We start from the raw sequence: 15,697 nt of genomic DNA, 5'->3' as shown, positions 1-15,697 counted from the left end.
CCTGTGCCTTGAAATGATCATGTGTATCTTCATAAATTAATTATATTGGTAAATGTCAAGATCCTTTTAACATGCACTACATCTTTTTTCCAGTAGAATTTATTATAACCTTCGCGATCAGCCAGTATCAGGCCTGATATTTTTTACAGCGTAAAAAATATTCCTTCTTTCGATCATTATTTCACTATTCTCATCAGTGGCGTATCTAAGATTTTCCACAGCGGGGGGGGGGGCAAAACCGTCCGCCAAGCAAAAAAAAAGAAGGTTTTCAATCACAAATAAAGGATGCATCCTTTGCATGGGTTGTGACTCGTCGGGGGGGGGGGGGGGGGGCAGACTGCCCCCCTCCATAGGTACGCTAGTGATTCTCATTGATTATTCATATTGGTACATTTATACAAGAAACTATAAACTGTTAAAACAGTCAATAGTATTATTATAAAACATGGATTATCACTTTTCCAGGAGTGTGTGATGTTTCCTGCACTTTGAATGGATCGTCTTGTCTATATCCTCATGATTACTGTGATGACGAGATTGACTGTGCTGGCGGAGAGGATGAATATGCTTGTGATTCAGGTATATACAGCTTTGTATAAATACCACTATATACACCATACCGTTATGATTGGTTTGCAACATGATGTTGGAATAAAACGTAAAATTTGATACAAATATGAGACATAAAGCATCTTCGTGTTTAACCCTAAATAGACTGGGCTATTTCGACGCCTAAGAAGACTGGGGGGGGGGCTGATTCAGCCCCCCCCCCCTTATGATCTCGGCCGTCGATCGCGCGATCGCGACGAAAATTGGCACATGCGTTACCCATGGCATTATCTACAAAACTATAACATCAAATTCCGCAAAAAATCTCATGTCTCATTAATTATGCTAATTTATGCGTAAAATCATAAGTTTGCTCTAATTAATAAAATAATGCCCCTGAAATGCTAATTTTTGTTTCACATACTCTAGATAGGCATCTGATCAAATATATTTCAAAAAAATTTCAAAATCACATTTATTTTCTTATGTATTCTATTGTTTTCTAAATTTCTTATGTATTTCTTTGTTTTTCGACTTTTTGTTTTTATTGTTTTTTCAATGGAAATTGTTGGGGACTTTATTTTGACCATAAAAAAGATAGAATTAATTGATTTTAAGCAGTAAAAGGAAAAATAATGATACATTTATGAATTTTGGCTAAAAACACTATTTGCATTGGATTTGTACACAAATTCACGTTTTTGAGTAATTTTGGGTCTGCATGCACTTACAAAATGTTGCGTAATTTCGGAACCGCGTACCCGGGGGTCACAATTTTGGTCTCAAAAGTTGCGCGAGACTTGAAAGTAAAAAGTCAGCGAGCGACGCGGTCAAAAAATTTCGTGCGGCGGATTTATCGCGAAAAATGTTGAGGGAGGGGCTGAATCAGCCCCCCCAGTCTTTTTAGGGTTAAAGCTCTGCATGTAAATAATCTTGCGAATACATGTAAAAGTGGATATCTAATGACCTCATTGCATAGTAAATAAAGAGGCTTTAACAGAAGGAAATTGGCTTTACTCCTATGTGTTTAAGATCGCATGCTCGATCTGTAATGAAAATCATAAGTCAGAAAAAATTGGAACCAGTGGGACTCGAACCTGCTATCTGCTGCTTTCCGGCAGCGTCTTAACCACCAGGCTATTCTGGTTCACGGCTAAATCACGATGAACTGGAATTCAAATACCATTGATCCTCTTCTTTCTGACTCATTGATATGCAAATGCAGTCCACCATGGACAATAGATAGTAAATAAAAAGGCTTTAATAGGAGGAAAGTATAATTTGTAAACAAATTTTCGGCTTTACCACCAGGCTATTCGTTCACAGCTAAATCATTGCAGTCGTTCAATTGGTTACGACTGGAAACCCATTTGGCCTTTACTCCAGAATAAAAGCTTGCAAGTTGCAATCATCCAAAATCAATTTGCATTATCATAAAACTATTTTGCATATTTTAATAAGAGAAGGGTATGAGGTAATCAATTGTTCAGCCCCAGTAGGATTTGATGAAAATTTACAGTGGTTAAGATGGAATGATATCTTTGTATCAATTTCTGTTTTTATCTTTTTGTTATAGATTGTTTCAAGTGCCCAGGATATTATACTTGCATTTATGACTCTGTGGTTTGTGATTTCTATGATAATTGCTATGGTGGAGCAGACGAAGCAGAAAGTCTCTGCAGAGATTCACAATTTATCTGTAAGTCTTTTGGTATTATTCTTCAGAAGAGAATAAGATAATAATATCAGTAAGATTGTTGTTATCATTCGATCTTATCAGTTAAACTTTCAGTATCACTCAGGAGAAATTCAGATTATCAGTAATACTTTTATCATTCTCCAGGAGAAACTTTAATCATATTAGTAAGAATTTTATTATCATTCTTCAGGAGAAACTCAATTTATATCAGTAATACCGTAAGTAACGGTGTATGAACCACACCTTTTTCTCGGCGGGATAGAAGCAAAAGTCGGGGGTGCGGTTTATACATGGTGACGGGTCTGAGCCAGCCCGCCGTAACCCCTCCCGTACATGTACGATGTCTGCCAGTTCACAACACATCGAGTGGCCGGGCGTAGCCGCCCAGGCAATGTCGTTTAGAGGGGTATGAGCCGCGGGTAATGGGAAGCGATTTTTACGATCTTAATTAAATATTGTCCATAACAAACACACCCACCTTCATGACACCAATTTTTACTTTATTCTCGATTCAAAGTAGTGAAGTTCCTTGGCTTAGTTAAAAGAGACGCCAAGCATACTCGCTAATATATTGTCACTGCTGAGCGAGAGTTGAGTGGGCTCGGAGATTGCATTGTAATGTGGTTATAGTGCGACTTAAGTTGGCGCTATTCAAAGTCCCGTTTCGCGCCAGCTTGTTTTTTTTCCTTCCTGTTTGCTTTTCATGAGATACCATGTAAACCACGCACGAGAGAGATGGCACGAAGCCGTAAAAAACAACTGGAAAAAATGCAAATTTCTTTGTTTCTTGAACCTTCCTGTAATCCCGTATCCAAAATTCGTGCTAAGACATCAAATTTCTGAAAGTGATTGTGCGGTTGTGATGCAAGAAATGTGAATGTTTCTTCCTCCTATGCTGGGAAAGACACAGATCATAATTTGATAAGATGTACTGGTACTGTATCGTAGTTTGTAATGTACAAGAATGGCAGTGCTGTGTGTGTGTACACTGTGACTGTGAGGTGAGTGAGTGTGTAAGTGGCCAATATTGACGGGACCTTTCTTTCTTGCTAACATTTGTAGATGAATTGATCAAGAACAGCAGACTTCCGCATACGGTTAATTTCTTTGGATGCTTTGAAATCTTTAACTTAGTTTTTTTGTATTTGTACCTCAAATATGCATGTAAATAAGAGAAGGATTTTTTTTTAAAATCCAAAGTTGGGGGTGCGGTTAATCTACGGGTGCGGTTTATAGTCCGTTCCTTACGGTTCTTTAATTATCATTCTTCAGCAGATATTCAAATTATATTCTTAAGATTGTTATTATCATTCTTATAAGTAAAACTTTTATTATTATTACTATCAGCAAGACTTTTGTTATTATTATTCAGGAGAAACAAATTATATCAGTGAGACTGTTATTACCATTATTTAGCAGAGACACAGATGATATCAGTAGAGACTTTTTTATCATTCTTCAGGATAAATAATAAGATTTTATTCATAAGATTTTTTACCCATCAAAAGAACTGAGCACAGCCTCAACTAGAATGTAACAAGTGATTAAAATATTTGCAAAATGTGATTGAGAATAAAACAGTAACATTTGTTTTAGTGCATATCTTTGTTTGCCGATCCACAAAATGTCACCGGTGTTAATATGCAGAATTTTTCAAATATACACTTCACAGGTTGTCAGTTTTAATTTTTACCCAAATTTTCATTAGCAAAAGTCTGTACTAGTTGTCTCTGCAGTGTCTCATTATTTTTGTCCACATAGCGGCAAGTTATGCAGTGATATTAAAACGTAGTTTGAATTTTGATTGTGTCTTATTTTAGTCCGATAACCCATCTTTCTCCTATTCAGAATCATTTTGTGGAGTGGCAATGTCGGGTAATCATTACGAATATTCCTGATTGTCTTTTCCAACCATAGTACCGGTGGATGTGACAACTGAGGAGTGGATCACCATTGAACAACGTTCAGGAGATGCTGTGGAAGATCGCGGCACGAGGGCCAGCGAGTTCTACGACTTCTACCATTACGTCTTCTATGCCGATCCTGGTGCGACGCTCTTTGTGGAGCTGCTGAACTACACATGGTCCGAGAACGCACCTCAGGTTATCCCTCTTCTGCGTATCATTGCTGGAGCTGGTGAAGATCCGGCATCTGGTCCAAATAACAGAGCATACTATGATGCAACAGGGTACGAGTACAGTATCAGCTCGTCAGACGCTTTCTCCTTGACCAACAGCACAGGCTTTGTTCTCCTTGCTTTCCCCAAGAATGTGGAAGCGTATGTAGAGTTCAGAGTCACAGCAATCGGTGAGTTGACTGGTAACACAATGTGTAAGACAAAATCAGGGGCCCGTTGCAGAAAGAGTTGCAATCAATCGCAACTCTAAAAATCACGCGCAATTTGATTTTCGACCAATCAACAACGCGCATTCGGGACTTGCGTATGATTTTTAGAGTTGCGATTGATTGCAACTCTTTCTGCAATGGGCCCCTGGTCAATGAAAATGCAACCCTTGTAATTCATATTTAGGTCATAGTTTGCCATTTCAGGTAGCAAAAACAGGGAAAAAAGGGTTCAGAGACGTTTGCTTTACATGTTAGTAAGCACCTGATGAATCAGGTTATTGCTGTCATTATGATTTAATATACATTACATAATATCAAATAGTATTATTTTCAAGATTCTCTGACAAAAATTTTACCCATGCTGCCATTACTACAAGATCTCATTTCAGGAAAGGACCCCACTAGATGCATCAGTTCGAAGATCAAAGTCTTTTAAAACCACCCTTTTTCTTGAAAATCTGTGTTTTTGATACCCTTAACGAGCCCACGCGCTGACCCCGTCCAAAACTGAAAAACACCTTTTTAAACACGTTTTTGGGGTCACATGTGTGTACAGCAATTTATTTGACTCCTCCCCCCCCCCCCGCGGGGTTTCTATACAACTTGTTATATTCTTTCATCAACATCTGCCACATGTGACAAATTCTACCCCTTTTTTTGATTATCGCTTCATTTGATTTCTTTTCCAGAATGTGTGGATAATTCTACCCCATGTAATGGATCACTTCATTGTTACGATCCAGACACTGAAGAATGCGATGGAACAGTGCAATGCATAGATAGTGGAGAGGATGAAGATGAAGAGTTATGTACGAAAGGTACTGTAGTCATCATTAAGGTTCATTCAGACATGGCGCGACAAAGCTTTCCAACAATGCGCAGCAATTGAGTCAAACCCGTCTTTAGCTGCCATTTATATTTTTTCCCATTTGAAAGGAATGTAGAACTTGTCTTTAAAGGCTATCCGTCTTCCATTGGCGTTTTTTTCTGTTTTCTTTGGGTGGGAATTCTTCGCCCACCAGATAATGCCATTGTGCTGTATGAGTTTTAGGGAGCAACCTGAATAAAGGTCTGTCACATCGTTCTGTGCAAGCTTTGCTGGTGAGTTGCAGGTTATTTCCTGCAACTCACAAGACTTAAATGTCATGTGAAGGATGTACTTTTTGCCCCAAGAGTCGATACTATGTGTTTAGAGTACGATTTGTGCGAGTTGTGGGAGGTGGAGCTGTACGAAACCCAATGATGTATATGGCATCCCAAATTAAATAACTTTCTTAATCTTTGATGGATTTTTCTCAAACCACCAATTATTTACCTTTTTTTTTCTGGTGTTTTTACATCAAACTTTTTTTTAGGGTGAACTTCCCCTTTAATAGGTTTGTAATCGGATGGGGGTATTTTGCACATTCAGTGATGTTCTAAGTTGTTTTTGCTATTTCATTAGTTGTACTATCATAGTAATCAATGCAATTACTTCTACATAATAATTATATATTATGTTCATATTGTGTTCATCTCTGCTTATTCAACAGAATGTGATTTTGAGTGTAACTATGGCGACGCCTGTGTTGAGTACGATAAGCTATGTGACGGTAAATACGATTGTCCTGGAGGATCAGATGAATTGTACTGTCCAGGTAATTGTGATTTTTTTATTCAAAGGAGAATGAAACATTTGGAATAAGATAGCTTGTGTGAAAACAGAAAAATCAAAGAAACAGATCAACGAAAGGTTGAGAAAACTTTACGTCAAACCCCTGTTCGGAGAAGCACCGCAGTTCAGATTGCAAACTGCGGTTTTATACCCCATTTTTCGTTTGAGAATCGAAAAAATCATTTTCAAGCGCTGATCAACCAATGCCAGGTAATCCCCACTGTCTCAATTTCACCTCCACAGGCCAGTATATGAGCGTTGAGCCAAGGACGAAATGATAAACAACAGCTGTGCTATTACGTAAGACTTCTCTGTCTGCACTAGGACCTTCGGAATGAAATTATTCAATATTTAATCACGTTTTCAAAGGCATATTGTATTCAGAAATTCAATGTTAGTCCATTTTCAATTTCGAACGAAGAAAATCAACCTCGAAATAAGGAAAGTAAGGGAATGAAAATGATGGCATGGTTTGCAGAGATGCCACCAGAACTACACACATTGCATTTCATCGTGTGTGGCCCCCTGCTGTGACTGTAGCTGTATATGCCGGGCTGTTGTGTTATCTTCCGACCGAGGTCAAGAAACAGGTGTTTTGATACTTAAATTGCTTGCTTGGGGCAGTTATGGTTTGTCGTACTTGGAGAAACAGGGGTATAGTGTTCTCAAATGGAGGTTTTCGTCATGAATCTGGCAAATAATGAGTTTACAAAGTCGGCACAGCTGCTATATTGAATTGCGTAATGCAGTTGAGACTGCCCGAGGTGCTCCACTTGTTCTCTTTTAAATCAAATCAACTTTTCGTTGGGGTGGACTTGTCCTTTCATCAAGTAAGGATTGCAGCAGTAAGAGTGTGATATTTACATCTTGTTCATTCATAATCACAAAGCACATAGAGAACTACACTCTAATACTCCTGGGGGTGTTTCACAAAGATTTAACCCTATCTAGGCCGGGGTATTTGGGGAGTTCCTATGGCCGGGGGGGGGGGATCTCGGCCGTCGACCACGCGATCGCGCCGAAAATTGGCACGCGGGTTGTCTGGGTCATAATCTACAAGATTGTATAGTAATTTATTTCATGCGAATCGCTATTAAGTGATTATGCTAATTTATGCGTAGTTAGTATGCGAAATCATACTTTTTCCTCTAACTCCCTAAATAAAGCTCCAAATGTACTAATTTTTAGTATAGAAACTCTTTGTGGTGTCCTAAGCAAGAGTACATGAAAAAAATTGTGATATCAAATCATTTTCTTATGTATTATATTGTTTTTTGCAATGTATTTCTTTGTTTTTTTGACCTTTTGTTTTTCATTGTTTTTTCAATGAAATTTGTTGAGGACTCTTCTGTGATCATAAAAATCATAAAATGAATACATTTAGACTTGCAAAACTAAAAATAATCATACATTTATGAATTTTGGTTGAAAACACAATTTGCATTGACTTTGTACACGAAATCACGTTTTTGAGCAATTTTCGGTCTGACATGCACTTACATAATGTTGCGTAATTTCGGAACCACGTACCCGGGTGACGCAAAATTGGTCTCAAAAGTTGCGCAAGACTTGAAAGTAAACACTCAGCGAGCAGCGTGGTCAAAAAATTTCGCACGGCAAAAATATCGCGCGATTTGTTGAGGGGGGGCCTCCCAGGCCCCCCCCGGCCTAGATAGGGTTAAGTATGACTCAAGTCGCACTTAAATGTCTAGTTGCACTTGGTATAAAATGCATGGCCGCATTGGTCAGATCATGCGAAGAGGATGCTCACTACTGCGAATTGATCAATAAGATTGCACGTTGCATATCACGTCCGCGTCAGAATTTAAGTGCGACTTAAGTCATACTTAGTTACGACTGGCTTTACGAAATGACTGGTGAGCTTTTTAAGAGCTACATGTACATCAACACCAATGATTTTTTGTGTGCATAATTTACCTTAAAGAAAAAGTAAACCAATCATTTTTAAATTCGCCCGTAACTGCAAACAACAATATGAAACCCCCATCTGGTTTGTAATCATTCTTGTCAAATTTGGGGGCATTCCCTTGTAAAAAAGTACCATACAGTACCATGGTATTACTATGGTACATTACTATGGTATTGCTGTGGTACATTATGGTACTTCTGTATTTTCAAATGGTACTTTCCGATTCTGTATGGTACTGCTGTGGTAGTACTATAGTACTAATGAATTTACCATGGCAGAGATGCCAACCCTCCCGATTTCATCGGGAGTCTCCCGAAAATTCATCCCAACTCCTGCCCTTACGATTACCATCCTTATCCTCCCGAAATTACGATATTTTTGCATTGTTCAAATTGGATTGGAAGGACGTGTATCGTCTGCTAACTTAAGCATGTAGTAACTCCATTACGTTCGCTGCTACTAAATTCTGTGTGAAAAGTAGACAAATAAGGAGCAGCGAAAAGCTGGTGCATGTGATATGCCCGACGGGAATCCACTGTGCACCAGGCCGGTAGGCCCGGCTAGCTTCGCGAGGCGTGTGCGCTCGCGGCCACTGGATTTGTCGAGTCGTGCGGTGGAATATCGGTGTGTGATTTCGTCGTATTGATGGGTTGATATTGACACGAAATGACGGAAAATCAACAAAAGAAGACCAAGAAATGGTGTGAGAAGTATAAGACTGAATACAGTCTCCAGTACCTGTGTGTTCGGAAGTCGGAAAGAGGAATTTACCATGCATTTTGCGCAATTTGCAGCGTGGACATTTCAGTTTAGCAGGGAGGTCGTGATGATAATTCGGAGGCACTTAAAGGGGAAGTTCACCCTGACAAAAAGTTTATTGTAAAAATAGCAGAAAAAATAATAAAAAATATTGCCGAAGGTTTGAGAAAAATTCATCAAATAATTAAAAAGTTATTAGAATTTCAATTATTTGATTTGTGACGTCATATGCGAGCAGCATTCCTACATAGCGAATTGTAAAAGTCAATGAAATGTCATTTTCTCAGAAAATTGAAAATGGTTTTAACTGTAACTTTTGTATATCAATAGACAAATCATTTCACACCCGATCATGAAAAGAAAACAAAATTAAGTCATCAGGAACCATACAAAATTTGAAATTCATACATTTTATATTAGATAACACATGGGGCAGCTGCTCGTTTATGACGTCACAAATCCAAAATTTTGAACTCTAATAACTTTCTTACTCTTTAACGGATTTTCCTCAAACCTTCACCAATATTTTTTACTATTTTTTCTGCTATTTTTACAACAAAGATTTTTTCAGGGTGCACTTCCCCTTTAACATTCGGGAGCAAACGGCACAGGCCTACGGACATTGCGATGGCAAGATCTTCGAGCTCTACTAGTACCCTGTTGTCTTTATTTCACCAAGCAAGGGACCAGCGCTGAGCTTTTCTTTACTGGATTTATAGTGGAACATAACCTGCCCATAGCCGATAGTGATAATGCATCCTTATTATTGTTGTTGAACAGGTACTTCTTTTGTCCCCTCATTTTTTATTTACATGTGAAAATGCATATTTGATATTTTTAATGTTAAAAAAGTGGGAACAATGTTTATTTCAAAACATGTGAAATGCCCCAAAATAAGGGTCAGATTGCACCAGAGAGCATCTAGAAACCCAGAGCTTCCAGGGCCCTAAGGCGGGCCCTGGACCCTGGCCGCAAGGGTCGAGCGCTCCGCGCTCGAGATGTGCGCTACGCGCACATAATTTGGTGGCGGTTGCAAATCCTCCCTAATTCTGATTTCCAAAAGTTGGCATCTCTGCCATGGATACTATGGTTATACTATGGTAATACCATAGTAATACCATGGTACTGTATGGTACTTTTTTTTTACAAGGGTTAGGCATTATACCTCCCCAATATTTATTATTGTTACTATTGTTTTCATTTGCTGTAGATTGTTTCGACTGTAACGGAACGTACTATTGCCTATATGAACATATGATCTGTGACTACTATGCTCAATGCCCGGGTGATCAGGACGAAGCTGACTGTGGGTACTCTCAATCCATTAATAGTAAGTCCTTCGCTCTTATTCGGAAGTAACGTTTGATTTACAGATAAATTCCAGTTCTGGTAACGATCTCAAAATGACTTTTTACAGAATCTAATATAATGACCACACAAGTGTCTGTTTGTATGAAAAAAAAAATATGTGCCAAAGGATTCTGGAAGAAATTGTGTTATTGCCGAGAAATAAGCAAAATAAGCACAAATTCGGGCACTTCCGTCGAGTCTATTCCTGCAATATAATATACACTGTCCCACGTGTCGACTGCTCAAAACGATATCCAAAAAGTCACCAAATTTAACAATAAAATCTCATTTAACCATAAAATAATGTTAATGATGTATTCATGTAAGTTATGTTTCTTATAATAGTTTTTGTGCTCTAATTTCTTTTATTTAAATTGTTGTTGATACAGTGGCAGATAAAAAGTTTGACCAGCGTGAGCATTTGACATTGCTACTCATTGCATATTGATTTTCTATGTAACTGACATTGTCACTTTTTCATGCTCGCAAAGTCTATGGGGAAACAGAATTTCTTTTTCAGACCTGGTGAAATGGAATTTAAGACTTTCTGAAATGGAAAAGGCAATTTATAGAAACGGAAAATCACTGTCCCTAGACGTGCTCTAACCACTAGACCACATCCCTATAGCTTTCCGTAATTGCAGCCCAGACTTAGACTATGGTCTATAAAGTTAAACTGGAGTTCAGACTTCAGGTCTCTGATTGCGATGAGACCAGCTTCTAAACATTAGGATCTTTAGACTTCAAAACATTGACCATGGCACCAAAGTCCTTTTGCTTAAAGCTTGTGTATAGTTTTGGTAAATCCACCAAAATGCACCTATCACTATTCCAATTCATTGCTAGCTAATATGAATGGATATGCCCTATAACAGTTATGATGTGGAGGATATGAAATGAAAATGTGTTTTACAGGATAAATTTTGCGATTTTACATGGAAATTTAACTTGATCGGGTCACCCGATCAAATTAAAATATCTGTGTGTTTTTGTCTTTAAATTAAATCCTATTCCAAATCATGGAATGGGCTGAAACTTTCAAGATATGTTCTTTGTCTGTAACTTTTGGATATCTAATCACTAAATTTATAAGATAAGTGCTTGAATGCCCATTTTTTAAATTTAAAACAAGCATCGCCGAGAGAGGGCGCTATATATCCAAGATTTGAATATTTGAAATTTTCTCAGAGAAGTGCAGTTGGAAAAATATTTAACGGTCTAAACGCTTCAGTAAGACTGTCGTATTAGATGATATTCGATTATCAATCACATTATTGACCCTTTACCAAAGCTATACACAGGCTTTAACACAGCACTTTCCGCTTTCATTCTTATGCAATAAGACTGCTTTTACCAAATCGGAATATCCTACCTCGTAGATAAAATTTAAAGCACTCTTCATATTTTTCAGAGAAAAACTTCTAAAATCATGGTTAAGTCATATCAAATCATCATTGAAAAGAGCAATGAGAATACAGAGATTTGTGAGAGAAATATGTGGAAAATTTTTACAATTTTCCATTATGAAAATGTATTTTATTGCTTACCTGTTGTGAAACGGGGAATGTAAATTAAAGAGTTCCAGAGGATACAACCCAACGATCATTATCCAGCCTGGTGCCCAATCTGCCTCTTTTTCAGCAGTGCTCACTCCTTTCGCATAAATTAATCCAACCCAATTCACCACACCTGGATTGAGTGCCACACACTATGGGTGAATATCTTGCCAAAGGAAAACATGCTCTGGGCGGGATTCGAACCACAGTCCTCTTACAGAAGTGAGACATGAACTTTAGCTAAGAATACAATATATTCTTAACAATATCAATACTTTCCCCACTTAATAGATTACACGTACGTTCCAACCGGAGAATGGGTAGATATCAACATAACACCGGGAAGCCCTCAGCATCGCCAGAACTTCTCCAACGACTTCTTGGACTTCACGCACTATGTATTCCGTGGAGATCCAGGCACCACTCTCTTCATGGAGCTTAGGAATTACTCTTGGAGCGACGGACCTCTCGCCTCCCTCCTCCGCATCTACGCTGGGTTTGGAGAGTATTCCACCGATTCGACCACCATCACGGCTTACCTGGATGGAACAAGGGTACAGCTCCTCCATCAGTGACTCCTTTAACTTCTCTCTGCGGAGTGACATCGGTTATGGTCTGATTGTTATTCCTAAGGGCATGAATGCCTCCGTTCAGCTGCGGGTCACAGCTATTGGTAAGAATATTTTTCAAGGTTTGCTGTGTTAAAATGAAATAGGTGAGGGCTATTTTGTGCACATGTTTTCCTGAATAGCATACATGTACAAGTAAGGCACTTATCCTCCAACATGACATGATTCCTATATAGCAATTACACACATGTCCTCTTTATATGCAGTGTTTCCTATACAGCATATGACATTTATGTGCTATTAATATGCAATTATCCCAATAGAGCATATGACATTACCATTCTATTTACATGCAGTGTTCCCTGTACAGCACATGACATGTATGTTCTTTTAGATGTAGTAATTCCTATATGGCAAATGATATTTATATTCTGTTGACATGTATCATTTCCTGTACAGCATATGACATTTGTGTTTCACATGTATATTACATGTATTGTTTCCTATGCAGCATATGACATTAACATGTATGTTTTGTTGACATTAACATGTATGTTTTGTTGACATATTGACATTTTGTTGTTGTTGACATGTTTACAATTTCTCTTTTCACATGCAGTTATTCTTACACACGTATAGAGCAGATGACACTTGTTCTATATTCATCAAGTGTTTCCTATTTAGCATACAATGTTATACATTTTTGAAGTAAAGTCAACCCCCAACAAGCAGTTTGTGTTGAATGAATTTAGAAAAATGAGAACAAGCATGGAGCTGCAAATTTCATCAAATCAGATGTAAAATGAGAGTTGCAAAATTTCCGAATTAAACCCTAATTTAACTGGGTTACCTAAGTGTGACAATTTAACCCCCCCCTTCAGAACTCGCATGCTGATTGTGCATTCACCACGTAAAATTTGCACGCGCGCAGAGCCAGGGGCTTTTTTTAACGATATTGTAGTTGTACAGGGTGTATGCACATCTCAGTCAGTATGCAAATGAGGCAGGGGGTCGGTAATAGTTATATATTGGATGGCTTTATTTAATAGAATACCAGAAATATTCCTCTTGTTAGGGCCAATATTCCAATCATCTGTGATTCGTTGAATATTTTGCCCAAACTCTTTGAATATTTCTCGTATTCCATGCTGAGCCAGCTAATATTTAACATAATTATTCATTTGCATTTGCATAACAAAGTGGAACAAGGTTGATTCTTTGCTGAACATGTGATTTAATGAACAGTGTCCTTATTGTACAGAAAAAAGGTAATCTCTAAGTAGTAAAATCAACTTTATTCCAGATGGAATTCATCTAGGAATAGATAATAAGAAGGAAATGTGTTTTATTGATGCCTTTAAGACTTTATGAAAATATTTTAAAAATTGTGATGGTACTTACATTATTTTTGCTTGTAATACATCTGATTTTAAGGATTTTCAACACTTTGAATGGTTCCTCTTTTGTTTTTTTAGCATGTGACAGCACTGAGAGTCTATGTATTGGATCGCCTCACTGTGTTAACCTGGAAACTGACCTATGTAATGGAGAATATGAGTGCGTCTACAGTCAGGAAGACGAATTCAATTGTGATGACGGTAAGGCTAATTCATTGATGAAAATGATAGTATTACCATAACAATGGTGGTGATGATGATTATGATGATTGTATTTTTGATGGTGGTAGTGGTTGTAGTGATGGTAGTTATGATGATGGCCTTCACGATGATGATGATTCATGAAGACGATAGTGATGACGATGATGATGGCAAGCCTGATGATGACGATAGTGGTAGTGGTAGTAGGGATGATGATATAGATGAAGTCGATGCTGATGATGCTAATGATTGGGACGATGGTGATGACGATAATGACGATGATCATGATCTTAGTAACCAATCTATGTAGTAGATGTAGAATTAGTAGTAGAAACAGTAGTAATAGTAGTAGTAGTAGTAGTAGAAGTAGTAGTAGTAGTAGTAGTAGTAGTAGTAGTAGTAGTAGTAGTAGTAGTAGTAGTAGAATTATTATTATTATTAGTAGTAGTAGTAGTAGTAGTAGTAGTAGTAGTAGTAGTAGTAGTAGAAGTAGTAGTAGTAGTAGTAGTAGTAGTAGTAGTAGTAGTAGTAGTAGAATTATTAATAGTAGTAGTAGTAGTAGTAGAAGTAGTAGTAAGTAGTAGTAGTAGTAGTAGTAGTAGTAGTAGAAGTAGTAGTAGTAGTAATAGTTGTTGTAGTAGTAGTAATAGTAGTAGTGCTAGTAGTAGTGGTGGTGGTGGTGATAGTAGTAGTAGTAGTGGTACTGGTTTTATTTTGCTTACTGATAATTTGTAATGGGATACAATCAGGATGTCCGTTTAAGTTAAAGAGAGCAATTCAAATAGGATTTTTTGGATTTCCCATCAGCCCTCTGCACCTTTGACTGCATCTTTTGCCAAAGCCCAGATGGAAGATCACGTCTTATTGGCACATTACTTAACCATGCACCTTTAAGGTGAGGGGGGGGATGCAAAGAAATATTCACATCACAATTGTAAATTTCTGATGCAAACTTGTATTTCATGTAACAATTGAATTTTTACCCTTTTTGTTGACAGAAGCAGACCAGTTATCAAGTGCAAATTTGAAATTCATTTACTTTTGAAATTGATTGCAAGTTTCTTGAATTCGTGTTGACAACCGGGAACTAGCTATCTTTACAAAGTTCATTACTTTAGCTTGGTATAAGTTATTTGTGCGTTTTTGTCTCACCTGCGAAGCAAAGTGAGACTATAGGCGCCGCTTTTCCGACGGCGACGGCGGCGGCGGCGTCAACATCAAATCTTAACCTGAGGTTAAGTTTTTGAAATGACATCATAACTTAGAAAGTATATGGACCTAGTTAATAAAACTTGGCCATAAGGTTAATCAAGTATTACTAAACATCCTATTAGAGTTTCATGTCACATGACCAAGGTCAAAGGTCATTTAGGGTCAATGAACTTAGACCATGTTGGAGGAATCAACATCGAAATCTTAACCTGAGGTTAAGTTTTTGAAATGTCATCATAACTTAGAAAATATATGGACCTAGTTCATGAAACTTGGACATAAGGTTAATCAAGTATCAATGAACATCCTGCATGAGTTGCACGTCACATGACCAAGGTCAAAGGTCATTTAGGGTCAATTAACTTTGGACGAATTGGGGATATCTGTTGAATTCCCATCATAACTTTGAAAGTTTATGGATCTGATTCATGAAACTTGGACATAATAGTAATCAAGCATCACTGTACATTTTGTG

General features: G+C 37.8%; 1 protein-coding gene across 1 annotated transcript in view; it reads left to right on the top strand.

Moving 5' to 3' along the window:
- The window catches only part of LOC121419553, a 126,043-nt gene that overhangs the window by 86,730 nt on the left and 23,616 nt on the right, over nt 1–15,697 (top strand). The window contains 9 exon segments of the mRNA XM_041614009.1: nt 466–579; nt 2,126–2,248; nt 4,166–4,555; nt 5,284–5,412; nt 6,127–6,231; nt 10,148–10,267; nt 12,135–12,385; nt 12,387–12,516; nt 13,888–14,010. Coding sequence (XP_041469943.1) covers nt 466–579; nt 2,126–2,248; nt 4,166–4,555; nt 5,284–5,412; nt 6,127–6,231; nt 10,148–10,267; nt 12,135–12,385; nt 12,387–12,516; nt 13,888–14,010 — 1,485 coding nt within the window.

Source organism: Lytechinus variegatus, chromosome 8, assembly GCF_018143015.1.
Source record: "Lytechinus variegatus isolate NC3 chromosome 8, Lvar_3.0, whole genome shotgun sequence".
In the NCBI taxonomy this organism is placed as follows: Eukaryota; Metazoa; Echinodermata; class Echinoidea; order Temnopleuroida; family Toxopneustidae; genus Lytechinus; species Lytechinus variegatus.
The sequence above is the reverse complement of the archived record's forward strand: the minus strand, read 5'-3'. Positions and strand labels throughout refer to the sequence as shown.